Source organism: Brettanomyces bruxellensis, chromosome 8 (assembly GCF_011074885.1).
Source record: "Brettanomyces bruxellensis chromosome 8, complete sequence".
Classification (NCBI taxonomy): Eukaryota; Fungi; Ascomycota; class Pichiomycetes; order Pichiales; family Pichiaceae; genus Brettanomyces; species Brettanomyces bruxellensis.
In genome coordinates, this window is record NC_054689.1 from 1,462,334 (window position 1) to 1,475,128 (window position 12,795).

General features: G+C 39.1%; 6 protein-coding genes across 6 annotated transcripts; 5 read left to right on the top strand and 1 right to left on the bottom strand.

The window, feature by feature from the left end:
• Positions 1-371: 371 nt before the first annotated feature.
• BRETT_000846 (uncharacterized protein) lies at positions 372-1,832 on the top strand (the record flags this gene model as incomplete). The annotated part of the gene is made up of 1 exon (XM_041279406.1): positions 372-1,832. One exon carries the CDS (start codon positions 372-374, stop codon positions 1,830-1,832), a length of 1,461 nt encoding a protein of 486 aa, XP_041137620.1.
• A 925-nt stretch (positions 1,833-2,757) lies between these two features.
• GPH1 (Non-essential glycogen phosphorylase) lies at positions 2,758-5,352 on the top strand (the record flags this gene model as incomplete). Its single annotated transcript, XM_041279407.1, has 1 exon — positions 2,758-5,352. One exon carries the CDS (start codon positions 2,758-2,760, stop codon positions 5,350-5,352), a length of 2,595 nt encoding a protein of 864 aa, XP_041137621.1.
• Positions 5,353-6,055: 703 nt separating this feature from the next.
• On the top strand, positions 6,056-6,570 carry RPS21 (40S ribosomal protein S21; the record flags this gene model as incomplete). Its single annotated transcript, XM_041279408.1, has 2 exons — positions 6,056-6,217; positions 6,331-6,570. The coding sequence occupies 2 exons, from the start codon at positions 6,056-6,058 to the stop codon at positions 6,568-6,570; spliced, it is 402 nt and encodes a 133-aa protein (XP_041137622.1).
• Positions 6,571-7,246: 676 nt separating this feature from the next.
• TIF1 (translation initiation factor eIF4A) lies at positions 7,247-8,566 on the top strand (the record flags this gene model as incomplete). Its single annotated transcript, XM_041279409.1, has 1 exon — positions 7,247-8,566. The coding sequence occupies one exon, from the start codon at positions 7,247-7,249 to the stop codon at positions 8,564-8,566; it is 1,320 nt and encodes a 439-aa protein (XP_041137623.1).
• Positions 8,567-9,147: 581 nt separating this feature from the next.
• BRETT_000850 (uncharacterized protein) lies at positions 9,148-10,548 on the bottom strand (the record flags this gene model as incomplete). Its single annotated transcript, XM_041279410.1, has 1 exon — positions 9,148-10,548. One exon carries the CDS (start codon positions 10,546-10,548, stop codon positions 9,148-9,150), a length of 1,401 nt encoding a protein of 466 aa, XP_041137624.1.
• Positions 10,549-11,161: 613 nt separating this feature from the next.
• BRETT_000851 (uncharacterized protein) lies at positions 11,162-12,046 on the top strand (the record flags this gene model as incomplete). Its single annotated transcript, XM_041279411.1, has 1 exon — positions 11,162-12,046. The coding sequence occupies one exon, from the start codon at positions 11,162-11,164 to the stop codon at positions 12,044-12,046; it is 885 nt and encodes a 294-aa protein (XP_041137625.1).
• Between the last annotated feature and the right edge of the window lie 749 nt (positions 12,047-12,795).

The following is a 12,795-nucleotide window of genomic DNA, read 5'->3' on the forward strand; positions in this document are numbered from 1 at the left end:
TTGCATTTTAAAATTTCTGCGTTTAGTCTTTAACAAAGTTAGTTAAACAGAACGGGGTCATACATATTCTTTTAGCGTTTGTTTACATACTTCTGTTTAAAGAATAATTTCCTCATTCGTGATAAATTAAATATGTAAATTTTATTTTTGTGTATTGTTTGAAAATTAAAGCTTTTTTTTGAGAATCTGTCTACTGGCATTGTGATCTGTTTTTTTCCTTGCCTAGAAGAAACATATAAAGATTTAAGCAACTCATATAAACGCTTTTTTTTCTCTTTTTTTTTGTTCTTTATCTGATGTAGACGTATTATATCCCAGTGTTACCCTTTGTAAGAAGAAAATCTTACATTGAGTTACTTGTTATCATCAACATGACGGAATCGTTTTTGAAATACAAATATGAAAAAGCTGGACAAGGCCACTTGTTTAAATATTGGGACACCCTCTCCGAAGATGAACGTCAAAGTTTTGCATCCCAGCTTTCTACCATCCAGGACCCGGCTGCCTTTTTGAGTGATGTTCAAGAGGCAATAAAGTACAGCTCTTCGTTGGCGGAATCAAAGATTTATAAACCATTACCCACCTCAATATGTTGTTCATCTACCATAGATGAATCGAAGAAAACATTGTCTATATGGTATCATGAGGGTTTGAAGCTCATCTCTCAGAGTAAAGTGGGTATCATTTTGATGGCTGGTGGACAAGGAACTAGATTGGGATCTTCAGCGCCCAAAGGAATGTATAATGTTGGTCTTCCCTCTGGTAAATCCTTATTCCAGCTACAATGTGAACGAATTCTAAAACTACGGCAGTTAGCATCGGAAGAGTTCAGTGTCCCTTCTCATAATGTTCATCTTCCACTATATATTATGACTTCCAAACCCACCCGGGCTGCAACCGAAATGTTCTTCACAAAACATCACAATTTTGGTTTGGAACCGAATGATGTCATTTTTTTCAATCAAGGAATATTGCCCGCAGTTAGCATGGATGGTAAGCAATTTCTTTTGGGATCTAAGAATAGTATCGTTGAAAGTCCTGACGGAAATGGTGGATTATACAAAGCTCTTCATGACAATAAGATTTTGGATGATTTTCATAAACGGTCAATCGAGCATATTCATGCATACTGTGTTGATAACATTCTTGTCAAAGTTGCAGATCCGGTTTTCATTGGGTATTCTGCTATAAACAAGTATGATATTGCTACTAAGGTTGTTAGAAAACAGGATCCATCAGAAAAGGTGGGTTTAATCGTCCTTGATGCCAATACAAATGCACCATGCGTGATAGAGTATTCAGAAATTAGCAAAGAATTGAGTGAAATGAAAGACCCACATGATCCTAATCTTTTGATGTTTAGAGCCGCTAACATTGTTAATCACTACTACAATGTCAAGTTTCTGTCCGAAATGATCCCTAAATGGATATCTTCGAGGAAGTACCTTCCGTATCACATAGCTAAAAAGAAGATCAAGTATTTTGATTATGTGACAGGTGTAACAAAGAACCCTGAAACACCAAATGGTGTAAAAATGGAGCAATTCATTTTTGACGTCTTTCCGTCTGTTAAGCTAAGCAGGTTCGGGTGCTTAGAAGTTCAAAGATCTGATGAGTTTTCTCCCCTAAAAAATGCTCCAGGATCGGGATCCAGTTGTCCTGAAACTTGTAGGTTGGAATTTTTGAAGAGGAGCACAAATTGGCTTCTCAAATGGGGAGCCCAAGTTGATCATAAGGACACATTAGTTGAGGTGGATCCTTCGACTAGTTATGATGGTGAGGGCCTACAGTTTGTGAAAGGAAAGTTATACCATGATGGAGATATTTTATGAATTAATTGCGATGCGTGCTTGGAGCACAGTCATATTATAAAAATGCATAAGTAATTTCATAGTAAAATAATAGCATACATGACCTTATTACATCGTATATATAAATGTTATACATCGGCAAATTATTGTTGGATTAAAAATAAAAATGATTGTCACTTGCACAGCCTTTTAGATCGATGATGAGTTGTGTGTGTATTTTATTCATACGGGAAAAAAAAAATTGAATCGCGATTCGCGAATCTGCCTCTAATAATACATTTTGGAGGTTCTCCCCCAATTTCACCCCGCTGGGCGACAATCGTAAAGAAACTTTGCTGCTTTCTAGATTGTGCTTCAAAATATACCGACATTGTTTAATTTTGGGTTAACATTGTCTTTTGGATTACCTTTCAAATGGAACATTTCGCAACAAAGGCACGGCATGGGGCAATCTAATTGCTTTTTTTCCTCCCCCATTTTTATAGGGAAAAGCCACGCACAAACTTGCAGATTAGAGATAATTGAAGGGAGAGGAAACGAAGCAGCAATTTCGGACCATTGCAGCCAGAAATTTGTTCTTTTTCCGATCATTCTCTAGTTGTGCCACCAAGCATCTCTACCAGTGGTAATTGAGTTAAAAAAAAAAAAAACAGCCGTAGGGGCAAGAATTTAATTTTTACCGCTGAGAACCGCCGGCCCTCTTTTATATATATTGGGATGATGCCGATACACCGATGCATTACCAAAATTTACCGTAGTCACAGCCAGATTAGTTATTTAGGATATTATTACGGTTCCAGCTGAATATATTTATTATCTGGGGTTAGAATACTTCATCTATACTGATTTCTCTGCAAAAATAACGTGCAATTGAAGGTACAAATTGAATTGCTCCTAGGAAAAGAAGCGAAAACTCAGTAATAATCATCTAAGACCAACAAAAAAAATGTCAGGTTTCCAAACACCAGCCTCCCCAAGGCGTAGGTTTCATAAGAGATCCATGACCGGTTTCACTCCGACCGAGATTAAGGCAATTGACCAGTCAATTCCTATCAAGGCAAGAGAAGCATGGACCAGATATGCCGTCAAAGAGTTTGCAACACCGGATGATTTAGAATCTTTGTTCATCAATCACGTTGAGACTACGTTGGCAAGATCCATGTACAATTGTGATAACTTGGCTGCCTACAGTGCATTATCGTCGTCTATCAGAGACAAGCTGATTCTTCATTGGAATAAGACCCAGCAGCTGCACACTTTGAGGGAAGCCAAGCGTATCTACTACCTTTCTTTGGAATTCCTTATGGGTCGTGCCTTGGACAATGCCATGATCAATTTGGGTATCAAAGAGCTTTGCGGCAAGTCTGTCGATGAGTTAGGTTTTAACCTAGAGGATGTTATTGATATTGAGCCCGATGCAGGTTTGGGTAACGGTGGTTTGGGACGTTTGGCTGCATGTTTTGTGGACTCATTAAGTACCTGCAACTATCCAGGTTGGGGTTACGGTTTAAGATACAATTACGGAATCTTCTCCCAGAAGATTGTCGATGGATACCAAGTTGAGGCTCCTGACTACTGGCTTAAGTATGGAAACCCTTGGGAGATTCCAAGATTGGAAATTCAGATTCCTGTCGACTTCTATGGCTATGTCACGACTGTCACTGATCCAAAAACAGGTAAAGCTAAGAAGCAATGGCAAGGTGGTGAACAAGTTCTTGCAGTTGCATATGACTTCCCTGTTCCTGGCTATCACACTACCAATGTCAATAACCTCAGACTGTGGTCATCAAAGCCAACTTCTGAATTTGACTTCCAGAAATTCAACGAAGGTGAGTACGATAGTTCCGTTCAGCAGCAGCAGAGGGCAGAGTCCATTACTGCTGTTTTATATCCAAACGATAACTTTTACCAAGGAAAGGAGCTACGTTTGAAGCAGCAGTACTTCTGGGTTGCTGCCTCTTTGCACGATATAGTTCGTAGATTCCTCAAGACCAAGAAGAAGTGGTCCGAATTCCCGGACTTGGTTGCCATTCAGTTGAATGACACCCATCCAACCCTTGCCATTGTTGAGTTGCAACGTATCTTGGTTGACCTTGAAGGCTTGGAGTGGGATGATGCATGGGATATTGTTACCAGAACATTTGGCTACACGAACCATACCGTTATGCAGGAAGCACTCGAGAAGTGGCCTCTTGAATTATTTGGCAATTTATTGCCAAGACATTTGGAGATTATTTACTTGATTAACATGGACTTCTTAAAGACGGTGTCTAAAAAATTCCCTCAGGACAGGGAGCTCGTTAGAAATGTTTCGATCATTGAGGAGTCAGATCCAAAGAATATCAGAATGGCCAACCTGGCTGTTATTGGTTCGCATAAGGTGAACGGTGTTGCTGAGTTGCATTCTGAATTGATCAAGACTACCATCTTTAAGGATTTCGTCAAAGTCTTTGGCCCAGAGAAATTCACGAATGTTACCAATGGTATCACCCCAAGAAGATGGTTGAAGCAGGCAAACCCTGAATTGACTGATCTTATTGTTTCCAAGTTAGGCTCCGATTTGTTCTTGGTCGACACAGTGAGAATGAAGCAGATTGAGAAGTTTGTTGGAGATCCTGAGTTTAGAAAGTCCTGGGCTTTGATAAAGCTCCACAACAAAGAGCGTCTTGCTAAGTTGATCAAGAAGCTCACAGGTGTCGTGGTTAATCCTCATAACTTATTTGATATTCAGGTCAAGCGTATTCACGAGTACAAGAGACAGCAGCTTAACATATTTGGTATCATTTGGAGATATCTACAGATCAAAGCTACCCCAGCTGGAGAGAGGGCCAAAAGATTCATGCCAAAGGTTTCTATTCTTGGTGGTAAAGCAGCCCCTGGCTATTATGCCGCAAAGAAAATCATTAAGTTGATTAACTCGGTCGCAGATGTTATCAATAATGATAAGGATGTTGGAGACTTACTCAAAGTTGTCTTCGTTCCAGACTACAATGTTTCCAAAGCCGAGGTTATTTGTCCTGCCTCAGATATCTCTGAGCATATTTCTACCGCTGGTACGGAAGCTTCTGGTACGTCTAACATGAAGTTTGTTCTTAACGGTGGTCTTATCATCGGTACTGTTGATGGTGCCAACGTTGAGATCACCAGAGAAGTTGGTGAGGATCAAATCTTTTTGTTTGGTAACTTGGCCGAGGACGTTGAAGAGCTTAGACAAGACCATCAGATGGGTAAGATTGACATTCCAGATTCATTGGCTTTAGTCTTCGAGGAGATCGAAAAGGGCACTTTTGGTCCTTACGATGAATATAGATCATTGATCGAGTCCGTGAAATACAACGGTGATTTCTATCTTGTCAGTGATGACTTTGAGTCTTATCTTGAGGCTCAGAGCACAATTGATAAGGAATTCAAAGACCAGGACAACTGGGTTAGAAAGAGTATCATCTGTGTTGCTAATATGGGCTTCTTCTCCTCGGATAGAGCTATCCAGGAGTATGCAGAGAACATTTGGAATATTGAGCCTGTGTCTGAGCAGGTTTGATGATTGCAACCGATACAATAGTGATCGCAGTTCTGAATGCAGCAAAGCATTTTATTTTTACCTCGCTAGCATTTTATTCTTATTGTTTTTCCCCCCTTATTCCTTTAGTTTAGTGTTTTGTCGTTCCGCATTCTATTTGTTATTTCAACTTTGAATTATACAGTGCTTTAAGTACGCATTGCTCTAGTTTAGTAATAATGTAATGGTGGGGGCACCTGATGCTACTAGTACAGTATACTTTCACATCGATTCGGTGTCGATTTATTCTTGAGCTCTTGCATGTAGTTTGATCAAGAATGCTGGACTCTCTCCAATGTAAGTTTTCCCCTTAAATCGGTATCTGATAGGCAGAATTATCCCTGTAACACCTCACACCTCGCGGAAATGTTATGATATTTTCGCAGGCATGTTAGGGGTATGCCACGTGACTATATATATTTTTTCAACCCTCATTAAATTCAAATTTTCGCGACTCTTTTTTTTTTTCAAGCCTTGGTCAAAGTTGCCGGTCATCGTGGAGGTAAAAGCGAAAACTCTTGAGCTTGACAATTAATTTGCTTGTGTGAATTTACATCTTTGATCGATCTAAGACCATCAAACTACTAATAGGAATCTGTCAAAATGGAAAACGATAAGGGTGATCTCGTATGTTTAAGTTAAATTATTTCGTCCGGTGGATTCACTGTTTATACTGAAACGGGCAATGATCAAGCTTCTGGAACATGACATATATGATATCAAGTGTTTAGAGTTGGTGAATACAGAGGATGAAGGCAACAAGTCTGGCGTTTTTAGCAATAGACTAATCTTTGCTATTAGTTCAGAATTAAGATATTTGTTATCAGATGCGAGTTGTGCGCTCGTAGTAATTGATCACCAAATTATAATCAAGCAAGCAATGAAACACTTTGGACGTTTTGGAATACATTTCCAATTATTAAGGAATGCTTACTAACATACTCTTTCTTATATTTATAGGTTGAGCTTTACATTCCAAGAAAGTGCTCTGCCACTAACAGAATTATTAAGTCTGGTGACCATGCTTCTGTTCAGATCAACGTTGCCAACGTTGACGAGGACGGAAAGGTTATTCCAAACTCAAACACAACCTACGCTCTCTGTGGATACGTTAGAGCCAGAGGTGAGGCTGATGACTGTTTGAACAGATTGGCTCAGCAGGATGGTATCATTAACAACGTCTGGTCTTACTCTCGTTAAGTTGATTATACTGTGTACTAGGTTTTAGGAATTTCTATTTCACTTTTAATAATAAGAAATCATAATTGATTGAATCACCGTTTTGTTATTGTACCGATTGTTAGAATTAGTTGTACCTAGAGTAGTTATACGGGTTGGTTGTATTGATGTTGGATATCAAATGATGAAGTTGGACATGATTTACCGAGGTGTAGGGATGTGGCAATATCTTCCCGTATTCAGCCAACCAAGACATAAAATAAGTATAATAAAATTTTTCGGTTTTCAGGGGTATATGCGGAACAATAGCTATGTACCTGGCCGCACCAGAAACTCAAAAAAAATTTCGAAAAAAAAAAAAATTTGTACCCACCATTGAAAAATTTTCCCCCCATATTGGATTTGTGCACAGACGCGCCTGGATTACCACCATTTCAGTTGCCAAAATGAATTTTTCTCCTATATATTGATCTCCCGTTATTTTGCCTCCCCTTCTAACCTGTAGTGTGTTTTTTTGAAAGAAAGTTAATCTTTCTCCAGAGCTTTTAAGTATTATTACTCTCTCCATATCGTCCTAAGACATTTAATTTGGAGGTATACACGTGTTGTTATATAACCGTACGTTAGTGATCATTTTTTACCAGCACTAACCACACAAAAGAAAATTTTGAAAGAGTTCAAGAAGAAAATATTCAATATGTCTAGTGAAGAAACAAAGGCTACTGAAGCTACTGCTACTCCCGTTACTGCTGCTGCTCCTTCTGCTGCTGCCGATGCTCCTGCTCCTGCTGCTGAGAAATCCGCCGATGCTGCTGAGAAGAAGGAGGAGAAGGCTGCTGGTCCACAAATCGATGCCAATGGTATGCAGACCAACTACGACAAGATCGCATACAGCTTTGATGATTTGAAGTTGAAACCAGAGATCTTGAGAGGCATCTTCGCTTATGGTTACGAACACCCATCTGCCATTCAGCAGAGAGCTATTTTGCCAATTATTGAGGGTCGTGATGTTCTTGCCCAAGCCCAGTCTGGTACTGGTAAGACTGCCACCTTCACCATTGCTGCTTTGCAAAACATTGATGAGAAGAAGAAGGAGACCCAGGCTTTGATTATGGCTCCAACCAGAGAGTTGGCCCTTCAGATCCAGAAGGTCGTTTTGGCCATCGGATTGCATCTGAATGTTTCTGTTCATGCTTCTATCGGTGGTAAGGCCGTTTCCGAGGATATTGAGGCTCTTAAGCAGGGTGCTCAGATCGTTGTCGGTACCCCAGGTAGAGTTTATGATATGATTGAGAGAGGTTTCTTCAGAACCGAGGGTGTCAAGATGTTCATTATGGATGAGGCCGATGAGATGTTATCTTCTGGTTTCAAGGAACAGATTTACAACGTCTTCAAGTTCTTGCCTAAGGAAGTCCAGGTCGTTTTGTTGTCTGCTACTATGCCTCAGGATGTCTTGGAGGTTACTTCTACATTCATGAGAAACCCAATTAGAATTCTTGTGAAAAAGGACGAATTGACCTTGGAAGGTATCAAGCAGTACTTCGTCGATGTTGATGCCGAGCAGTATAAGTTTGACTGCTTGTGCGATTTGTACGATGCTATCTCCGTTACACAAGCCGTTATTTTCTGTAACACTAGAAGAAAGGTTGAGGAGCTTACCCAAAAATTGACTGAGAACAACTTCACTGTGTCCGCAATTCACGCTGATCTTACTCAGGAGGAGAGAGACACGATCATGACCGAGTTCAGAACTGGATCTTCTAGAATTTTAATCTCCACTGACCTTTTGGCCAGAGGTATCGATGTTCAGCAGGTTTCTTTGGTTATCAACTACGATCTTCCAAATAACAAGGAAAACTACATTCACAGAATTGGTAGAGGTGGTAGATTTGGTCGTAAGGGTGTCGCTATTAACCTTTTGACCAAGGATGACATTCCTGCTATGAGAGAAATTGAAAAGTTCTACTCTACCCAAGTTGTCGAGCTTCCAGCTAACATCCGTGAGTTGTTCGACTAAGCAGCATTCTTTATTTGGCTACAGTGTTAAAGCGCGCTTCTTTGGTTCAGCTGGGCCTTCCTTCAATACGTTTTCGTTACGTTTGCGTTAACTGCTCTTCTCTTTACCTGCATTTTTCGTCATTGTTTTTTATCTTATCTAAACAGTCACGTCCAGGTAGCGAGTCTTCTATTTGATCTCTCTCTTCTTGGATAGTTCGGCGGTATTATTGCCGTTTGATTTTTTGTTTTCTTTTTAATTTCATTGTCCTTTTTATTTTGTTTTGGATGTTCAGCTGTCCTTTTATCCTTGTTGTCTTCTTTAAAGCATCTTAGAAGTGGGGAGAGTTGATCAAATAGCTGTTAGCCGGATATATCTAAACCGTGTCAGGGGTTGCTTTGTCACTCTTGTATAACTAATCCTTAATTACGGAAATATGACTACGAGTTAAATAGGTTTCACTTTAAACGAATCGTATTTTTTATATGCATGTATATATGTTGCAGAATTGTATAATAATTAGGGAGCAGTAAATTGTATTTGCATTCGTATTCTTCCTCTAACCATCCTCACCTGAAATTAAGCAAATGCCAACTCCTTGATTATTTCTTCACATCAACGGATTCTTTCTTCTTCTTCTTCTTCTCCTCCTCCTTCTCCTTCTCCTCCGCCTTCTCGTTCCTTGAGGCTTTTGCACTGCTTTCAGACCCCTCGTTTTCTATCTCATCCAATTTCAAGACATCCTTAACGTTTTTAACGATACCCTTGTTTTGGGCATTTTCTTCCTGGATCAACTGGTCCTGTTCCTTTAGAATATCCAACTTAAGTTTGTCATCATCCTGGAACATTTCCAATTTGGTAACATTGTAAAGTTCATCCGGAATAGAGCTAAGGACTGCAAGTAGCGCATCGTAGTAGCTATCCAAATCATCAGCATGATCACCATAGGTAAAGGTTGACGAAAGGATAAGCAACGCACTTGGAATTTTTCTTCTTAGACGTAAATCCAACCAGATATTAAGATCATCTCTTAGCTTTGCAGGAGATGCATCGGAAATTTTTATTCCCCGAGAGGCGCAAGCAGTCCTCAATTCAGGGATTGTAAGGCTTCCGACTCCCTCGTAATCAATAGCTCTGTCATCACGAATAATCTTCACAAGCTTGCTTCTGATTTGATAACGAAGAATTTCATCTGATACATAAGGCGTCAATCCCATATACTTTGCCATCGCCATTAGTTGTGGGCGGGATAAGTTATCTAAAACCTGATCATTCTTGAAACATCGTGCAATTTTAATTAAATCTTCATGTGAAGGTTTAAGACCCTTGTTGAGAGTAATGTAAAAATTCGTGAAAAGCTTCTTCTTGTCATCATCAACTTTTGGCGGCTGTAATCCAGACTCCTGCATGGTCTGACGTATAAAATGGCTTGCCTTCTTCCTGGTCTGACTGAGCACTTTCACCTTCTTTTTTTTATCTGCCTCACTTTCATAGGTTGACGGAAGTAAATTCGGGAAGAATTTTAATGTGATGGGTAAAAGCAATTCCGCAAATGGAACTATCACAAACACTGAGAATGGAATCAATCTGAGAATATCGGATGTTGTAGTCTTTAATTGATTGTACTCCCTTCTTGTTAACTCATATCCGGACAACATCTTGGCCAATAATTTGGTTGAAAGTTTGATCTCATACCCCAATAGTTTTGTTCCATGCCAGTAATGTTTTAGTTCCTTGGAAATTTTTTGGCCAAGAGTTAATTTTGTTGGTAAATCTGTGGGTTTCGTTAACTTAGTTGTCTTCACTGTCTTCTTCTGAATGTCCTTCCCATCTGCTTTCTTGTTCTCATTAAAATTGGTATTTGTCGTGGTAAATTTTTGGATTCTACTATATATGGGATAGTTAGCATGAGTAATTCCAACATATGATGGGTAGTTAACTCTCAGACCCTTGAGGGGTTGCGCCAATCGCACAGATACAAGTCTCCTTCCTCTGATAAACATTTCTTAAAGGAACGCAGATCTGTTGAATAATAATAATGAGAATAAAGAAAAAATAGTTCTATCGAAACAGAATTAACGGCAAGTCAACACTTCTGTAGTAACTAAATGTTAAAGAAGAAATTTTAAATTGCAGTACGAAATAGCAAGAATTGATAGCGCATAACTTGGATATCCATACATGAAGCAGGCGCTTTTTCCCCTCCCGTTCTTCCCTGCCAGGCTAGCGCGGTATATTTCAAATTGCCTACACTCGAACTTTTTTTGGCTAGAGTAAACTCGGCGCCGAGAAATGTTCTGGGTATTTAAGGTGGTGGGAAAAAGATAAGAGAGACTAAGGACGCGTCGAAAAACTGATTTCGAACTTCGAAGTGTTAGGCTATGCTAAGCAGCCAGATAACCTCTGATAGCAGAACCGTAGTACGTCCTTCTATCTCACAAACCAGTGTTTTTGCGCAGGAATTTATTTCAGGCCTGCCGAAATATCAAATATATATCAACAATCAAATCAGAGATTATTCGAGTTGGGAATTATTATTCGTTGCTCATCTGTTGTTTCAAATAAATGATTCTGTGTTCAATTGTATATTTAGAATTATAACAACAAATGAATACAATGCCTGGCTCATTTTATGGGAGCACCAGAGGGCGCAGAATTGCCAGAGAAGGTAGTTCTAGTGGTGATTCTATGAAATACAGTTTTTACTTCGATAAATTGAATAGGGACGATAAAGAAAAGTCCAGAATATTAAATTACACAAAGGCGAAGGCGTCTTACAAGGTTGATTCCATTGCACAGCTGCACCTGTTTGTTCTTACAGTTTTGTTGTTAGTCTATCTTCAAGATAACTCTTTTCTTAAGCTTTCAATTAAGGGTCTACTTGAGTACTTTCTTTTCCACTATAATCCCGCGGACCAAAAGCATTTAATGTCGGTTCTTTTGGAAGGAGTGGATGCTGATGAAAGTGCAGTTGCAAATCTGGAGCATCAACTACAAGTCTGGAAGAAGATTTTGCTATTGCAGATTTTTTTTATTAACTTTTTGGTTATCGCAGATCATGTTTTTAACCGGGAGGAACCATCGATTCCAATTCCTCAACTAGCACTGCCTTTTACCTGGAGCGGCTTGTGGTCGAGCATCCGGGGCTGGCTTAATATGGAAGCATCCTACCGGTTGAGTATTTACTCTGAAGGAAACCGGAGCTTTCAATTCGGATCCGTTTTCATTGATTTCATTGGAGAAATAAAATACAGCGATAAGGTTTTCATAATCATTCTTGATCTTCTGGTACCCTTGATTCAGTATATTATGTTTCAAGCAATTGTGGGTGATTTTGACGGTGCCACAAGGGGACGAGCCTCTGGACAATCTGATAATGGTGTTACTCCGCTTATAAAGGACTCTAATGAAGATGGGTATCAAGGAACGATCTGTGCATTCACTGTTGATGTTTTTCCGAAGCTGACAATGCGGAAAATGATCAAAGTATTTTACGACTAAGGATTTAAATAATGGAATTACTAATAACAATACGCTTTACGGTTTATTTTTTTTCAAGATGTTCGTGTATATTATATGAAGTGTGGGGACTTTAAAATTGTGTGAAGGGAAAATAAACATACATTTTGACTTGGGCGTGTTATTTCCGGAATTACATCTAAATTTGGATACATATTCCCTGATCAATGGACTGCACTAGTAATATTAAATTGGATGACCAAAGCCAAAATTACAGTCATCCGTTCTGCACTAACAAGCAAGATTTTTTACTTTTCAATTCTCCGTGCAATGAGCCGCGACCTTTCCTTGCCCTCATCGAATCTTCTCCATAGTTTTAATTACATTCATTTCTTCAATTGTGGTCTTTCAACTGATTGTATTCTGTGAGAGAGAATAATTTTAATTAATCCATGCAAATTGTATTATGTCTATATATAGACGTAACATCATTCGTCAACAACGCGTTGCCTGTAACTAAAAGAGCAGACCTTGCACACAATTTCCAACGGATCGCATACAAAGTTACCCAATATTTGTTATCGCTGCACGAAGATTTTTTTTTTATTTAGCTCCGCTTCCATTGATATCTTGAAATATGTCTAAGTTCCCTTTTTTTAGATCGCATTTTTTCGTTCTTTGCAAGCTAAAATTGCATACATGCTGGTGTTTTTGAATATTTTTATCTCTTTCTTCCTTTTCCCCACCAACCATAATATACATTTATCTCTATATTTTATGTGTGAATCCGG